The sequence below is a fragment of the Ctenocephalides felis genome, unplaced genomic scaffold (assembly GCF_003426905.1).
Source record: "Ctenocephalides felis isolate EL2017-DRISC unplaced genomic scaffold, ASM342690v1 CF-g0.4_SCAFFOLD_00845, whole genome shotgun sequence".
NCBI lineage: Eukaryota > Metazoa > Arthropoda > Insecta > Siphonaptera > Pulicidae > Ctenocephalides > Ctenocephalides felis.
The window spans coordinates 54205153-54222290 of record NW_020536999.1 but is presented as its reverse complement, the minus strand read 5'-3'; the positions used below and the strand labels follow the sequence as shown (position 1 = coordinate 54222290).

The window sequence follows — 17138 nt, the reverse complement described above, 5'->3', positions numbered from 1 at the left end:
TACTTTAGTAGACTACTATAGATTTTTTTTAGTTCATTTTTTGCATTTATAAAACTTTAGATTTTCCTCAATTATAAGTAGTTATCACGCTTAAGAAATGTAATTAAAGAAATCTTCTCCATCTGTAAGTATTAGACTGAAAATCAATCAATTTCCCGTAAATTGGTCAAATGATATTGGCTCAACATTGAATTATATAGAGATAATGTTGAGGTAGTATTGCGTCACAATTAGTACGTTCTAAAGACTGCTTTCGAATTTTTTTTTAAGTTCATTTTTTGCATTTATAAAACTTTAGACTTTCCTCAATTTGCATGAAGCACTATACTGCATAATCTTGGAAAAGTAGTCGCTTAAGAAACGTAAATAAAAAAATCTTCTCCAACTGTAGTTAAGAAATTGACTGCAAATCAATCAATTTCTCGAAAATTGTTTTGGGCCACCACTGTATGATTACGAGGGTTAACGTAATTGGTCAAATGATATTGGCCCTACATTGAATTATATTGAGATAATGTTGAGGTAGTATTGCGTCAACATTGGCACGTGAAAGTCAATTTTAGCAAATACATTGTTTGATTATCATGTCAAAAATAATCGAAGGTGAGCATTTTAATATATCTAATTACCACACATATTTTAAATACTATATACTGAAATAAGTTCATGTTTGTTAAAAATGAAATAAAAAACATTATACGAGAAACTAAAAAACTCAATAAATTTTTGAAATCTATTCATTCATCATCATTTGTGGACAACTTGCAACATCAACATTTTATTTGAACTCTTCCTATTAACATATAATTCATTTCTGTGATTTTAACAAAATATTTTATGTTATATACTGAAATATTCTAAACAAAATATTTTGCTTAGAATATTTCAGTTCAGATGAATCATTTTGAGGAATTGAACTTTGCATTATTTTACTTACAAATGCTAAAGATTTATTATATTATAATAATAATAAGGTTCATTGAAAAATTTAGCTAAAAATCTTATTAAAATAATTTGTTGGATTAATATAATGATTGAAGTAATAATTTTTTTGGCACAAAGCAAATTTACCACTAGCACTTCTGATTGAAGGATTATCTGTAGTCAGTAATACCATGAACATTAATTTAGAAATTTTATTTTTAGCTAAGAAATCAATACCGGAATTATTTAGAATAGTTTATTAAAAAAATGAATATTATAATAATTTCTTGCACTATATTTCAAACATGAGAACATAAATTCATGATAAAAATAAATAAATAAATAAATATATATATATATATATATATATATATATATAGTTAGATTTCGAAATTATTGTAAAAAAATATTATTAATTATTATGTATACGTAAATTAATTAATGGCTCTTTGATCCTCCTACTAAAACTGTCTCTGCCATTAATAAATCTGTCAATCGCGTTAAATATCGATTGGCAATAAAACTCGTATTTATTGCATACTATAATTAATGAATTAATATATTTTATTATATCTGTGCTTTATTTATTAGTTTTTTTTTATTATTTGGCGAAATGACGAAATATTAACGACCAAGTTCCTGAATGCATAAAATGTTTTGCACACATCTTAACATTATCAAAACTCTATACCCATATGAATTCATACATAATTTGACACAACCGTTTTTGACGTATATTATAATCATATTTAAATTACGGATAGCACCCTTCAACTTAGGTTTCTATTTTGGAATAGATTATTTTTAGAGCAATTTAATAGTCTTACCATAATATCGCTTTATTTAAATAAGTAACATACACATTAATACTTGCTTTAATGCATCTGTTAAGCTTTTTTTGTTTTTCTAATTCTTTTCGTTGTTAAAAATATATAATTTATTTATATACTAATATATACTAAATAAAACAAACAACGTTCAATGATATCTGTATTTATATTCACATCACAAGAATTTATCACTATAAATCACAAGTAGATTTAGCACCTAATTTATTTAGAAAAAAAGACACATCAATATCGATTGCTAAACTCTTGCTATTAAATTTCTATTGGAATAAAGAAATTTATATTTACGTATTATTCGAGTCTTGATAAATATAAATATAAAGCAATAACGTTTTAGATGTTATGTTAAATACATCATTCATCATACTATTATTATTAGTATTAAATAACAATATTTAATATTGGCAAAGTATGTTTTTAAAGAGCATATAATTGGTAAAGTACTTAATATATTTTATTTCTGAACTTCCACATAAAGATTTATTCAAAGTGTTACTATGTTAACATCTGATTTTTATTAAATGGCAGTGGAAATTATAAATTAAGAACTCTCTATATTCTGCAGAAAATAAATTAAAATTTCAATGTGTACCTAATATTTGGATTTTTTTTATAAATTGGCAGTGCAAATTATAATTGAGAACACTATATATTGTTTAAAATAATATAGGTAGTAGACTGGGGTCAATAGACATTTACGGAGCTTTTAATAATTATGAGACCGGATTCACACAGTTGCTGTCCAAATGGTCGGATTTTTCTTTGATTTATTAACGTTGGCTGTGGTATTCAAATGCCTGTTATTTGCAATGACTTTTAACTTGAAGGTAATATTGGAGACCCATGGGTCACCATGTTTCACTACGTCGTTCTGACTATCAGATATTCCTTTACCAATTTCTTGAATAGCACTACTATTTCTGGGATTATTTTTTACATTATCGCCCTGAAAATAAGGGAAATAACATTTAAAAAAATACATATGTTAAATATAACATTAAGCATTGAAACTCACTTATTATTTCAACACTTTAAATTGTGCCTACATATTTTTTGCGAAAAAAATTAATTTTACGATACTGTTGTGCAAAAATATTATGCATATAAGAATAAAACTTGACTCAATCACTTTTTACTGACCTTTACAATAACTGGCACTTTCTTTGTAGTATTATCAACGGGTGTTACAACAGTGGTGGTTGTTATACGAGTAGGTAGGGCATGTGTTGTAGTTGATGGCCTATCAAAAGTCTGAACAATTGAATGTTTTGTTGATGATTCTTCAGTTTTTGGAACGGCAGAAGTTTGATATAATTTGTTTTGGGGTAGTTGGCCGCCTTCGGTGCGACCCCCCAGCCGCCACTATGTGGCAACTTCTGCACCTTCCCAATTATGTTCTGGTTGAGTCCAGATGTATCTGCAAAATTGAAACTTTTTTACTTTTACTTACTTTTTTTTGAAAATAAGGCATATTTACAACAGTTAAAACCCTGTATGCTGTATGTAACATTCAAGTATACGGTTTTTACTAAAGTTTACAGATTTATTTATTATAAAAATTTTGTTTTTGTTGAACAGAAATGAGAACTAGGTGTTCCATTTTCATTAGGGTGTACGTATCGCGGGATTTGAATTTTAAAAAACTTATCGTTGAAGTTATGGCTTATGGCTCTAAACCATTTGCGCCACGTGCTTCCTATTATTATGAAAGAAAATTAGTAAAAATAATGGATATTAACATTTGTTATAAAATAATCGTGTATATTATTTTGTATTAATAAGATAGCAATTTAAACATAGACAAATACGTTCGCAAATATTATAATTTTTCAATATGATTATAGAGCTCACAAATGAGCTCATACAGTTGCAACTATTTTAAAACTTTGGAATTTCAAATCGTTTGAATGGTAGAAAGTAATGATAGATTTGAATGATCAGAAATCTCATATTAGTATTGTTATATCTCATATTAACTCAAAAATTTATCAAATCATTTAAATTATTGAAAACTTTGGGGAAGCAACTATACCGTTTGTTACATTAAAGGTAATAGAAAGGTAATAGAAATAGAAAGGTAATAGAAAAATATTTTCTAATATAATTTAATATGATTTCTTCTATGATTCTAACTCCATCAAAATTTGATTAGAAATTGTACAAAAGATAACATATTATAAATCTTTATCAAATAAGGGCCGCGTGTGATTAATATGACTGAATTCTCGGTATGGTTTCTCTGATCATTGTATAGGGTTGAACTTAAGTAGATATTGACAGTGATAAATGGATATTGCGCTATTAAACACTGCTCGCAACGGTTCACATTAAGGCAATCACAATAAACCTCAAAATTTAACACTATACCTAACCGAGTGAAGATAATTTGACTACACAATATCCGAGGTAGAATGAAGTATAGTCAGATTAAAATATACATCAAAATTTTAATGATTTGAGATGATAAATATCAAAATGAGAATAAAATCAAAATTTGGTATAAAATACAAAAGGAATGATAAAAACCCAATTTTTACTTAAAACCAGTTAATAACAGTGATATATTAATTATCTGGCAAAAATATGAAGTGATCAATTTTTGGGAGCTTGTATCAATATATTATAGGGGCATTATTGAGCTATGATGAAAAATTGATTTACTCGTTATAAATGAAACGTTTTATCCTATAACAATGTTGAAGGTTTAAATTAGTCTTCCAGTGAGCTGTTGTACGTTAAATTTTGTATTGGCTTACTATATTACATTATGCATTGATGAAATGTAAATTGATGGTTAATTAAGTATTTTAATTGCTTTTTTTATAGTTTTACCCGGTTTGTGTCATGCTGCAGAAAGCGTTATAATATCGTCCAGGGCTTCTGCAATAGCTCCAACCAGGACAACGACATCGGAAGAGCGTTTGGAACTCCTCCTTGCAAACTTCGTTCCACCAGCAAGTACGCTTGAAATGTTTAAGTGACCCATCAAGGTAATTTTAATTTAAATTAATATATTATTTATAATATACAATAACTTAGTTTATTGGGATGATTTTATGAACTGCAATATTTGATTATTATACAGTTTGCTTATCATAGTTTACGGCCAGTTAAATTTCATCAATTGCGAAAAAGATATCTTTGAATTAGTTGAAAGTTTGAATTTACAATCATAAATTGAAGTCGGTTATATTTATTTATTAATAGTTATTAAAATTTGGGCTCTCCATTATTCACGTGATCGATTTTTAGGCAGTTTGAACCCATCCCTCCCCCTGGTGATATTTAAATTTAGCTCTATCACCCAACATCACGCGAATATTTAGTATGAACCTGGAAAAAACCGTAGCATTTTTTTTTTGAAAAATTTGGGATTACCCTTTCTCGACGTCATATTTCGTGATTAATGAATGCTTCCTTATTACTATATGTAACGTCTGTTTTAAAAAGTAAAAATTAAATATTTATAGTTTGAACAACTCTAAGTTTTTCAAATACAGACGCAATAAAATAGAACAATATAATTTTAATTTCTATATTTGGAAAAATCAAGCCCAGGTCATTTGACCATCAAATACTTAAAATTAATTTTATGTAATTGAAAATTAATTTTATTTATAACATACATTCAATATTATTCAATCATTTATAAATGAAGTTGATCAAATAAGAATATGAATTAAATAATAAAATTTCATAAAAGTTTGACATATAAAATTAATGTAACATTAATATTTTATCTGTGATTTTCAATAACACTTTAGTATGCTTTATAATACCCTACTATTCATAATATCTCTATAACCTACAATTTTATCTCTGTGAAAAATGTATGTTTTGCTTACTATTTATAAAACAATTTGCTTACTATTTGAAACAAATTGTTTAAGAAAATCGCCAATTATAAAATTTTAAGCCGTCGCGTACAAAATTAATTTATTTATTGCTATATGACAATAGCCATGTATTAAATTTTTTTCACAATATTATCTAAGTTAATTTATTGATTTTTTTCTTGAAATCAAAATGAATATTTTCTGATACCCTTTTCCATGATTTATTTTGCATTAATTGCCCAAATACTTACGTCAGTCAAGTATCCCTTCACAGATTCATCCGAGTAACTCCTCTTGACTAAAAAACGCGTATGAATGGGGAAAAACAGTGACGCAAGTAGACATAACTGGAAAGTCATTAACACAAATAGTTCATTGGTTATCAAAATCAGTTTAATTCACGTAAACTAACCTTAATCATTTTGCTTGTGGTGCTTTGATTTCGTTATATTTACAGTAGGAATTGCGCATTTGACATAAGTCTATATTTTCGCAATTGAGATGTGGAGCATGCGCTTTCCGTTTTGTTGGAGATCCTATTGTGTGCAATTTTTGAATATAGGCAAAGAAACTTTCATTTGAAAAATAAAAATAAGATTATTTGTTTAATTCTTTTAACTTTTTTAATACAACGATATGAAAAATCTTATTAGAGTCGAACGTTCGCTTATCTGTCCGACTGCCACAATCTTTCATTCTAATATTAACTTTAGTGAATCTTGGATAGTAATCGCAATATGTAGTGCCATTTAATTCCTCTTAAAAGTAAAAAAAATAATTTAAACGGTCAGTTATGTTGATTAAAATTTAAAGCTTGTAAGAATTTTGTTTGAAAAAGATTAAATTTAAAAAATCGAATATTTCGAAGAAAAAGAAAACAGTGTGATTAGTTTTTGATCTCTGGTTTAAACCTGTTGCTTCGGCACTTCTGCTAAGAATTTCTCGTTATTTACAAGAAGCTTTAATTGCAGCAGTTTGCTAGTACTAATTGTATTAGCAATGATATTTTTTAAGATAATAATTTATAATAACTTTTTAAATTCGATTTGTGAAATTGTTATTAGCACGACAAATTTCTCTACTTCAATCTATACTCAATTTTAAACTAGGGTTCACATTTTATTATTTTAAAGTAAAAATTTTTGTTTATTATATTATATACTAAAATTGATCTAATAAATAAAAATACCAATCATTAGAAATATCCTATTATATTAAATTATTTGTATCTATAACAATATATCATAATGTTATAATTAACTCTAAAAATAAAGCAAAATAAATAATGTTCATATTATTTCACCCATGATAATGATAACAGTAGTTATTAAAAATTATTTCGAGCATGATTTTGAGTTTTTAAAAATTAAAACGGAGCAGGTATAATATATTGAGTTAGTGATGCTATTTTATTAACTTTATTTATTTTGTCAATTATTTATATTTATATTATAAGGGGCGTAACAGTTTTGCACTATCAACTATGATATATACTGTATATATATACATATATACTATATTTTTATCAAAAACTATATTTCAATTATTATACACAACAAGATAACACTAAATTCTAAGTATTATAACTTGGCACTGATATAAATACTACCCATAAAAACATTTAATAAATAACTGGTATAAATTAATTATTTTTACAAAGACTTAACACAGCAGTCAATCATCCATCATGCAATCTACAATTAACATGTAACCTGACTAATAATGACTAAATCGCTTCTAATTGAGAAAAGTCATCAAAGTGTTTTAAATATAATATGCTGCAATAAACATAAGCTTAAAATTTTAACTTCAAAGTGATTCTACATCATAAAGGCCCTATTATTAGAACAAAAATGATTCTTACTGATAAATAGAAACATTATAATTGTAATATTGTTTAAACAGCCTAGCTTTGAACTATATTACTTCAAATCATATTGACCTCTTTGAAACAGTTTTCCTAGCGCCGATATTCTATCATTGCGGGCGCATTTTAATCTATTCAATTATCTTATTAATCTATTTAGTTATTTAGGTACTCAAATACCAAATTTTTGAATAAAAATACTACATCTCTATTTATTTTACATATAACTATTACTGGGTTTTCTTTTGTGGTTTATAGAACTTGATCTTTTCTCCATAGTTCCAATATTGGGTATCACATTTCTTCTATGTTCAAATCGTCATCATTATGATTTTTTTCATCCTTCTCTTGTCTGTGAATTAGATGCAATTTAATTTATATAACTATAAATAACATCTTTATATTACAAATAAATTGAATTAAGATATTTTCGATATTTTATCGAATATGATATTTTTCGATATTTTAATAATTACTTTAGCATATTCAATTATACTTTATGACATTACATTATCTCACTTACGTATATTTATTTGAAGACCAGAATAAACTCTTTGGACAAGCTTTATAATAAGGCCAACATTCAGTTTGGCCCTGATTTCCGGCGCCTGTACTTTCTGCCTCCACATATTCTTGAAGGTAGTCAGAATATGGTGATTTACTTGCACTGAAATAATAATTCAGTATTGTTTGTCAATATTTACGAAACATATGTTTGAGCATAAAAGTAATTTCTATTTGATTTCGTTAATTCAAACGTAAAATTTTAAAGGTGGCAAATTACAGTAGGTCAATAAACAACTATGGCGGCAAAGAAAAAGAAAACTTACGAATGCAAAACACAATACAATTTCTGCGTGCGTACATGAGCGACATGTAATTAAGAGTACTAAGGTAAAAAAAATGATTCAGTAGGCAAATGGTACAAACATCTCATAATTACCTACATACTTTACGCACTTGTCGCGTGATTTAATTACAAAATCGTTTCAGGCAAAGAAGTGTCACGAATATCAATAGTCGAAAGTGTTACACATAGTAATCAAACACATCGGGATTATTGAATAATGTGAAAATTGTCTATATAGAGCGTGACACGCGATTATCCTTACAATGGAGGTTCACGTTCTAGGAAAACGTTAATGAACGTTAATATGTTAAAACTTTGTTTGTTGGATTTTTCCAAGAATATTCCTATATTGGTCACTGCTCCAGTTTAAGACAATTGGTCGAAATATGTAAATAAAATTTTAGTTATATTATCTCTCACCTTAAAAATAATCGGAGCATCTCTCCTATCAATCCAAGCCTCTTCATAGGTCTAGCATGGACCTCACAAATCGCCCTGAGTAAGCAGGCTTTACCGTCCATGCCAAACGAACTCAATAGATCTTCCAAGGCCGCGTAAAGTATTACTCTACAAATACATTTGATTTAGAGAACATTTTATTGCGGACATTTATTTTTTCCCTAAAGTATTGAAAATTATTTACCTTTCACCTCCGTGAAACGCATGTCGAATTTCTTCAGGCAGACTAGGTGGAGATCGCCGACTGCGCCTGTGGGTAATGTACCTTCCAACGTAGTCTGCTAGCATACTACCTGCTGCTCGGCCCATTGAACGGGCTAGAACTGGTGGAAGAACACCGTAGGGATTTTCGTTGTCTGTCAAGCCAAGTTTGTCGAAATCGACTAAAATGGTAGATTTATGCTTCAGAAAAAATGCCCTTAGCGGGGATAATGGACCGTATTGAACTATTTTTGACGAACTGATAATAATATCGATAGTTAGAATTTATCATTATAGGTCATTATACTGCTTGTGAGGTATCGAAGAATTCAATGTCAAGCCAAAACGGGGTGATAGTATTGATTGTAACCGTCTTGAAAAAAATAGAACTAGTGGGGCGCATGGCGTCGTACCTTAAGGCAAATTGCTGAAACTTCCCGTACCAAATTTTTTTTTTAAAAAGATTAACATTTTTGAAAAAAAATTACTCTGAAAAAATTAGATTTTTGAGACACTTTAAATTTTTGACAAAAATTTACCTTTTTTTTAAAAAAAAAAGACTTTTTGAAGAAAAATTTATTTTGAAATATTTTGGAAATTCTGAACTTTTTTTCAAAGCAATCGTACTGCTTTAACTACAAAGAGACGAAATATCAAAGCGCGTAAGCGCCGCGTCGCCGTCTAAAGGATAAACATTGGTACGGAACCCATAGCAATCTGATAATTTGATATGCATATGTCTAATGATCATTTTTGACCTCCAAATGGCTTTTTTTACTTTTTTTGAATACAATTAAAATGTTTTTTGAATTATTCAAATCGGACGCTTCGTTCTCTTAAAAACTGAGTTACCGTTTTTGGCACTTTTTGACCCATATCTTCAGAACGGCTAGACCTGCCTTCGCCAAAAACTAATCAGCACGTCGCTTTATCAATACGAATCGAATGTTTTTTGAATTATTGAAATCGCTTCATTAGTGTTCTCGAAGCATCGACAAAAATTTGTATCCGCACACACACATACACGCACATACACACACATACGCACACACACACATACATCAATTTTTTCTAAGGTATGCCAAAATGTTCAGAAACCTTTGAAACGTAAAGATATATAAAAATTTTCATTTTCGATTTTTTGCGATTACTACGGGAAGTTAATAAAAAATTATTCCATGTAGCTTGAAAATTATGAGCTTTTAAGTGCAGTTTGGAGCTTTCATCAATTGTCATCATTTTTCCATATTGTGGTTAATTTTCATTATTTTTGTTCTTTTAAACTTTGAAACCGTATCCATGATTAACGTTAGTAGGACCACAAATAAAAATAAACACATACTTGCTTCTGGTTTTTAAGAATTTTACAATTCTGATTAAATGCGCCAACTTTTGATGGAAAACTATAGCACATTTTTAAAAAGAGGACCTTGAAATGTCGACTAATTATGAAAATTTTGAATTTGTAATCTAACAAAAGTATTAATTCTTGAAAACTTGTGGCAAGTGTGTAATTATTTTTACCTTGGTCCTAGGAATGTTATTTACGTATACGGTTCCAAGCTTAAAGGAACCAAAATAATGAAAAGTAATTACAATAACCGAAAAATGATCGTAGTTTGGCCAAAACACTGGGTTGTTTAAAGGCTCATAATTTAAAACTGTGAGATTTTTTTTCTAAGTTTTATCCTGATAGTTACGAAGTTACGATCGACTTTGTCATTTCGTTACGGTTGGACATTGAGTTCTGGGGCACCCTGTACATGGCTATAACTCAGCCGAACCAAAGTTAATATAATGGCAAAAGAGGAGTTGACGGGTCATGATACTAACCAAAAGTTCAAATCTATTATTTGTGGACAAATTCATGCACTTAGAAAAGCAAAAAAAAATTAAAAACACAGAAAAGTATTGATGTTATTTCATTTTAATTATTATTTCAATAATATCTTACACTAATAAAATTATTATTGATAACTATAACACTTACTTGTGAATGGCAAACTGATTGACAAATTGGAATGAAACCCATCCGGCGGTATCGCACGAACGGCAACCCAACGAGGGTGTGATCACCAGCGCCGTGCCCGGCGGCAGCGCTAGTCTCCGTCTTCGGTAACCCACAACAGCCTTTTGACGATGGTGCGACTCCGTACGCTGCTCGGCCTGGGCAGGACACGTCCGGGGCAGACATAGTACCACCAGTGACAGAAGCAATATGGAAAGCTTGATACACATCTGACACCTAAATCACCGGAGAAACGTTGATAGTTAGAAATATTTCAAGCATAATAGTAGTCCAGTCATTTGGTGCAAAAAAGGCTGTTGCCGGTACAGTACTCCGGGAATTCTGAAAATTGGTAATCTTATAGATTTTAATGTGCTCTTTACGAAAATCAACTTTGCCACCTCAAATTTAAACGGTAAGTTGCCGCCATGTTGGAAAAATGGCGTCAAACAACAGCTTTTTTAAAATATCTCCTTTCTGGCTTATTCTACAATAAAAGTATTTATGTACGAATTAAACTAGATAAAATTTCCTACAATTCCTCAGAAAACCGTTTTTTGTAAAATTGATAGTTTGAGAGTACGGCCGCCTAAAAGTCTTTGCTGCTCTCGCCGTAGTATCAAATCTCTCCATATATGACAGCACTTCGAACTTGACCATATTCTCTCTAATAATTAATATTTTCAATGTTAAATTAAGCGAATAAGATCTAGAAATAAAATAATTCAAATATTTTTCGTTTTTTTTTGCTGATTTTTTAACACTTCAATGGCAAAGTAGCTATAAGTAAGTAGCTTGAAGTGTTAAAAAAACAGCAAAAAAGCAGAAAAATATTTGAATTATTTTATTTCTAGATCTTATTCGCTTAATTTAACATTGAAAATATTTATTTATTAGAAGGAATGTAGTCAAGTTCAAAGTGCTGTCATATATGGAGAGATTTGATACTACGGCGAGAGCAGCAAAGACTTTGAGGCGGCCGTACTCTCAAACTATCAATTTTACAAAAAAACGGTTTTCTAAGGAACTGTAGGAAATTTTATCTAGTTTAATTCGTACATAGATACTTTTATCGTAGAATCAGCCAGAAAGGAGATATTTTAAAAAAGCTGTTGTTTGACGCCATTTTTCCAATATGGCGGCAACTTGCCGTTCAAATTTGAGATGGCAAAGTTGATTTTGGTAAAGAGCTCCTCGAAATCTATAAGATTACCAATTTTCAGAATTCCCGGAGTACTGTACCGGCAAAACGACCAAATGACTGGACTATAGAATGGATTCATGATATAGGAATCTAAGTAATCATTAATGTTTAACTTTTTCTAATAATGCCTTTACAAAGCAAAATTAATAGCGATGTACTGCAATCATTTAGAGATTCATCTATTGTTACAACTTCTTCGTTGAATTTTAATATATAATTATAAGATACTATATTTACAAAAACACTTTCTCTTACAAATAAGAATTGACTAATACATCATATGAGATACTTTCGATTGTTCTTGTTCACAACTAAGTAACCACCTTAATTACCGTCGTAATGTTTGCTGCGTTCAGTCATAATTCTTATTATTACAGACGTAATATGTAATTTAAAAGAGCTTGGATAACTAATTTTACGGCCTACTGATTTCACGACTTTGTGTGAGAATCCTGAGAATAATAAGAGTAGTAGGTGTAATGTTTTAGTTTTTTAAGGGGGTATTCTAATGTAGAGACATGAATTTTAGGTCATTTTTGAATTGTCGTAAAAAGAGCAATTCAATATTTTACTTTTATTTTTTTATAATTTATTTATCAATATTTCAAGATTACAGAAAAAAGTAAAAAAAATAACAATTTTAAGAGTTAGCAGTTGTTGAAGTGTGGGGCGCCTCAAAAAATTACTACATGACCATGCAACCCCCCGAGTAATCTAAATTGTAAAAAAAAGAAATTACTAGAATGTTGTCGCTATGGTTATATACTACGAACAAGTTTTTTTTGGAAAGGCCTCTGTTTGAAAAAAAGACCGCTTTGTTACCACTTTTTTGAGTTTCTCAGATTTTTATAAATAGTAAACTTTGAAATTTGGGGATGAGTCTAGTATATACCAGAAAGGAGTCTATAAAGAAGATTTTCTGAAAATTTTAAATTTCAATTTTATATATACGAGAAATCGTAGTCTTTGAGACAAACGCATTTAAAGTTTTGCAAAAGGAAAGAAACAGAAGAAGATTATCATGGTCAAACAGCTGTATCTCCGAAAATAATTAAAATTTTTAAAAATCCTATTGTACGCTTATTCTTAAATAGCAAAGAAAAAAAAATTTTTTTTTGAATTCAGACTCGAGAATACCCTCTTAAACAGGGGAGTCCTCATTCAAAGGCCGAAACATATCGCAATTATGACACCGTATTTTAATGAATGCACTTTATAAAGCAAACGGAACATTAGCATCAGATATTAATGACGTCCTGTGCATTCGCCCAGAAATGGACTCCTAAAAAATTCAAAAATGTATAACTTTGCTGATACAAATTCTCTGCAGAGCTTTCAGCTAACAGCTCATTTAATATGGTCTGATTAACATATCAAATTCTTTACCTAACGACATAAAGACCTAAACACTTGTTCAAAAATTGAAACAACGTGTTGTAAATCTTATCTCTACAAGGTATTCGCTCTATTTATTTAGTACCCATTAACAAGGTGTCGGAATGATGTATGCTTCAATGCAAGCGATCTATTAAAATTTAATGTGTTCGGTGATATAATTTCGTTTCTGAACCAGTTTGTCGCTAACGGGTTGATGTGCGACATATGTAAAACGATCGAGTTAAAATAAAAAAGGCCGAAAAATACTAAAGCAAAAGTTGAATATATATCGAACATACATTATTCATGCAACTGTTATTAAATGCCAATTACAAGTGTAATGATCATGTTAATTATCAATCAGCTGTGTGCATAAGATATCGTCATTAATTAACGTACATTTTTTATAATCCTGAATCTGTAACTAAAAGAATTAATTTGTTTATTTAATATATCAGATTTGAACAGGGATTTCAAACCGATCGGTTTCAATAAGATTCGATTTTTTTTTCATTATATGACGTGATGAACGAATAATCAAAAATTTCAATAAATATTATTATTGTTTTTTTTATTCTCTCTTATATTTACAACTGTCCAATTAAGGACATTTAATAAATTTGTGGAATTTACAATTGTCGGCCGTGAAGGGACATTGTATACTAAAGGGGCATGTTGGAAAAACAACTCCATAGTTGTTCTCCCATTCGATATAATATTCACAATATTTTATTGATGATTATATAATTTTAACTATTTACTTATAAAATAATTTCTTATAAATAATGACTAAGTTATTTCAAATTTTTTATCAGGAGAGTTGATGACTTAAATCCAGTGAAAAAATAATTTTTTTTCAAAAGCAAATTCCTAATTGTTTCTAATTGGAATTGGCGCTTTTAATTTTGCTGTCATTAGTCTAAACGCCTTTATGAGGAATTCAAACTTATCGGTAAAGAGTTCTTTTACTAAAATCAATTGTATGGAATGATATAATAACGTATGTTTCATTTTATTGATGCAATTTATATCAACACAATAAGTGCACACTGAGGTTAAGATTTAATTGAGATGGCTCCCACCAACCAGATATTTTTACTACTACTGCAAATTTTGAAAACTTATATAACGAATATGATAATAATTCCTAGATATAATCAATACCATTGTATCAATACCATACCTACTAAGTAAAATAGCTGTTGAAACTGATTACATGTCTGTATGTAATTCTATATATTGGACATTTACATCTAATATGAAGCGCTTCTCGATATATAGCCTCAAGATAGAGAACGATGCATATTATTGCTTATTGCACCAATAATACATATATCAAGGTAATACTTAATTATTAATGATAGAAAACATGTATTATTAAATAGAATTAACTGTTTTAATCTTGTATCGTTGTTTAATGTTGCATTAGGATCCCAATAAATATAGACAGAACTAGTGGGGTGCATGGCATCGTGCCTTAAGGCAAATTGCTGGAACTTCCTGTACCGTAATTAAAAATCTTGGTACGAAACCCAAAAAAAATTACACAGAATGTGTACATATTATTAAAATCTCTATAAAATATCTGATAATCTGATGTACATAAGTCCAATAAACATTTTTGACCGCCAAATGACATTTTTTAACTTATTTTTATTGAGAGTCCATAACCGCTGGATCTGCCTTCCAAAAAATTAATCAGTTCTTCATTTTGTCAATACGAGTAAAATGTTCTTTGAATTATTAAAATCGGACACTCTGTTCTCTTAAATACTGAGTTACCGTTTTGGCACTTTTTGCTTCGTATCTTCGGAACGGCTACACCTACACCGAACGGATACAAATTTTTGTCGACGATTTTGGGAACACCGATCAACCGATTTAAATAAATAAAAAAACATTTGATTCGTATTGATAAGGAGACGTGCTGATTAGTTGCCTGTCTGCGCCAAAAACTAATCAGCACGTCTCCTTATCAATACGAATCGAATGTTTTTTGAATTGTTCAAATCGGTTGATCGGTGTTCTCGAAATTGTCGACAAAATTTGTATCCGCACACACACACACACATATACATCCATTTTTTCTAAGGTATACCAAAATATTTAGAAAACTTTGAAACGTAAAGATATATAAAAATTTTCATTTTCGATTACTATAACTTATCCTACGGAAAATTAACAAGAGATTCGACTTGTTATCTGAAGTAATTTGAAAGTCAAAGTTTTAGTAAGTAAAGTGATCCGAGGAGTATGTCAGTTTTTGGTAAATAAAAATTATTAAAGTTTGTGTTTGTTTTAGTTTCACTAAAATTTATTTTAGTAAGAAAGCAAATGTTAATACTATTTACCGATAAGTTAAAATTTACTTTTGGCGGTATTTATGTAATAAAGTGCAGTTCAGTTATAATGCTTTTAGTGCAGTTTTGCAAGTTCAAATTTACATGCAGTAAAATATGCAAATGATTTTGTGTTATGCTAAACCTCATATGGAGCAATGTCATCTATTAGTTCGCGCTTATCGTTATGTCAGACTCAAAGACATGAATAAATCTAAAAGTCAATATTCAAATTATTCTAAGCAATCATTGGACGAGAATTCCGACCGTCAATTGGTCTAATTTCTCACTAATAAACACAGATTTTTATGATATTAATCAAGTTTTAAGTAGTGGCCATGCCTTAGATTGCATTCCGAATGACTGCATCCACGTGCGTCGCGTCCGTTAGTTAGGCTAGCACAGTGATCTAGTTCAAATTAACATCGGTACAACACTTGGGGAAACGGGGAAGAGATCCGTTGTTGTCCCTTGGAAACACATCCGCACCACTCGCGTCACGTTATGTAAGCTCAGAGAAAATGGTATAGGTAACTATTAACACGAGTACTGGATGAGGTTTCAGTGAATTAAAAAATGCAAGTAGTGATGAAATACGAGCAGAAGGCGGATAGATGGTTATCAGATTTCATTGTCTAGCAAAACCCTTTTAATACTATTTTATTGAATATATTTCTCGCTATTAATAAAGGGCTCACTCGTGGGCAAGCGGCAAGAGCCACTGGTCCTGAACCAGAGGTCCTGGATTCGATCCCGCTTTGAGGAGTCTCGGTTTATACTTAAAAATATAGATTGCAATATGTTTTCATGTGAAAATAGCCCTCATCCGGCATTGTGTAAGCGTAAAAATGGTATAGGTAACTATTAACACGAGTACTGGATGAGGTTTCAGTGAATTAAAAAATGCAAGTAGTGATGAAATACGAGCATAAGGCGGATAGATGGTCATCACATTACACTGACTAGCAAAAAAAAAATTCAATACTAATTTATTAAAAATATTTCTCGTTATTAATAAAAGACTCACTTGTGGGTAAGTGGCAAGAGCCACTGGTCCTAAACCAGAGGTCTTGGGTTCAATCCCGCTTTGAGGAGTCTCGGTTTATACTTAAAAATATAGATTGCAATATGTTTTCATGTGAAAATAGCCCTCATCCGGCATTGTGTAAGCGTAAAAATGGTATAGGTAACTATTAACACGAGTACTGGATGAGGTTTCAGTGAA

At 29.8% G+C, this 17138-nt stretch overlaps 1 protein-coding gene and 1 pseudogene across 1 annotated transcript; both read right to left on the bottom strand.

Annotated features, from left to right (window-relative positions):
* Positions 1–3077: 3077 nt before the first annotated feature.
* LOC113385674 lies at positions 3078–6029 on the bottom strand. Its single transcript, XM_026623521.1, has 4 exons — positions 6021–6029; positions 5860–5955; positions 4605–4735; positions 3078–3189 (listed from the first exon to the last, which is right to left on the bottom strand). Exons 1-4 carry the CDS (start codon positions 6027–6029, stop codon positions 3135–3137), a joined length of 291 nt encoding a protein of 96 aa, XP_026479306.1. The 3' UTR covers positions 3078–3134.
* Positions 6030–7769: 1740 nt separating this feature from the next.
* LOC113385663 lies at positions 7770–12557 on the bottom strand (annotated as a pseudogene).
* Positions 12558–17138: the final 4581 nt, after the last annotated feature.

What these genes read in the sequence shown, in the direction of transcription:
- LOC113385674 (XM_026623521.1), bottom strand. An exon ending in TGAAGGGATACTTGACTGAC is followed by an intron (nt 4,736 to 5,859) that starts GTAAGTATTTGG and finishes AAACATTTCAAG; the next exon opens with CGTACTTGCTGGTGGAACGA. An exon ending in TGCAGCATGACACAAACCGG is followed by an intron (nt 3,190 to 4,604) that starts GTAAAACTATAA and finishes TCAATTTTGCAG; the next exon opens with ATACATCTGGACTCAACCAG.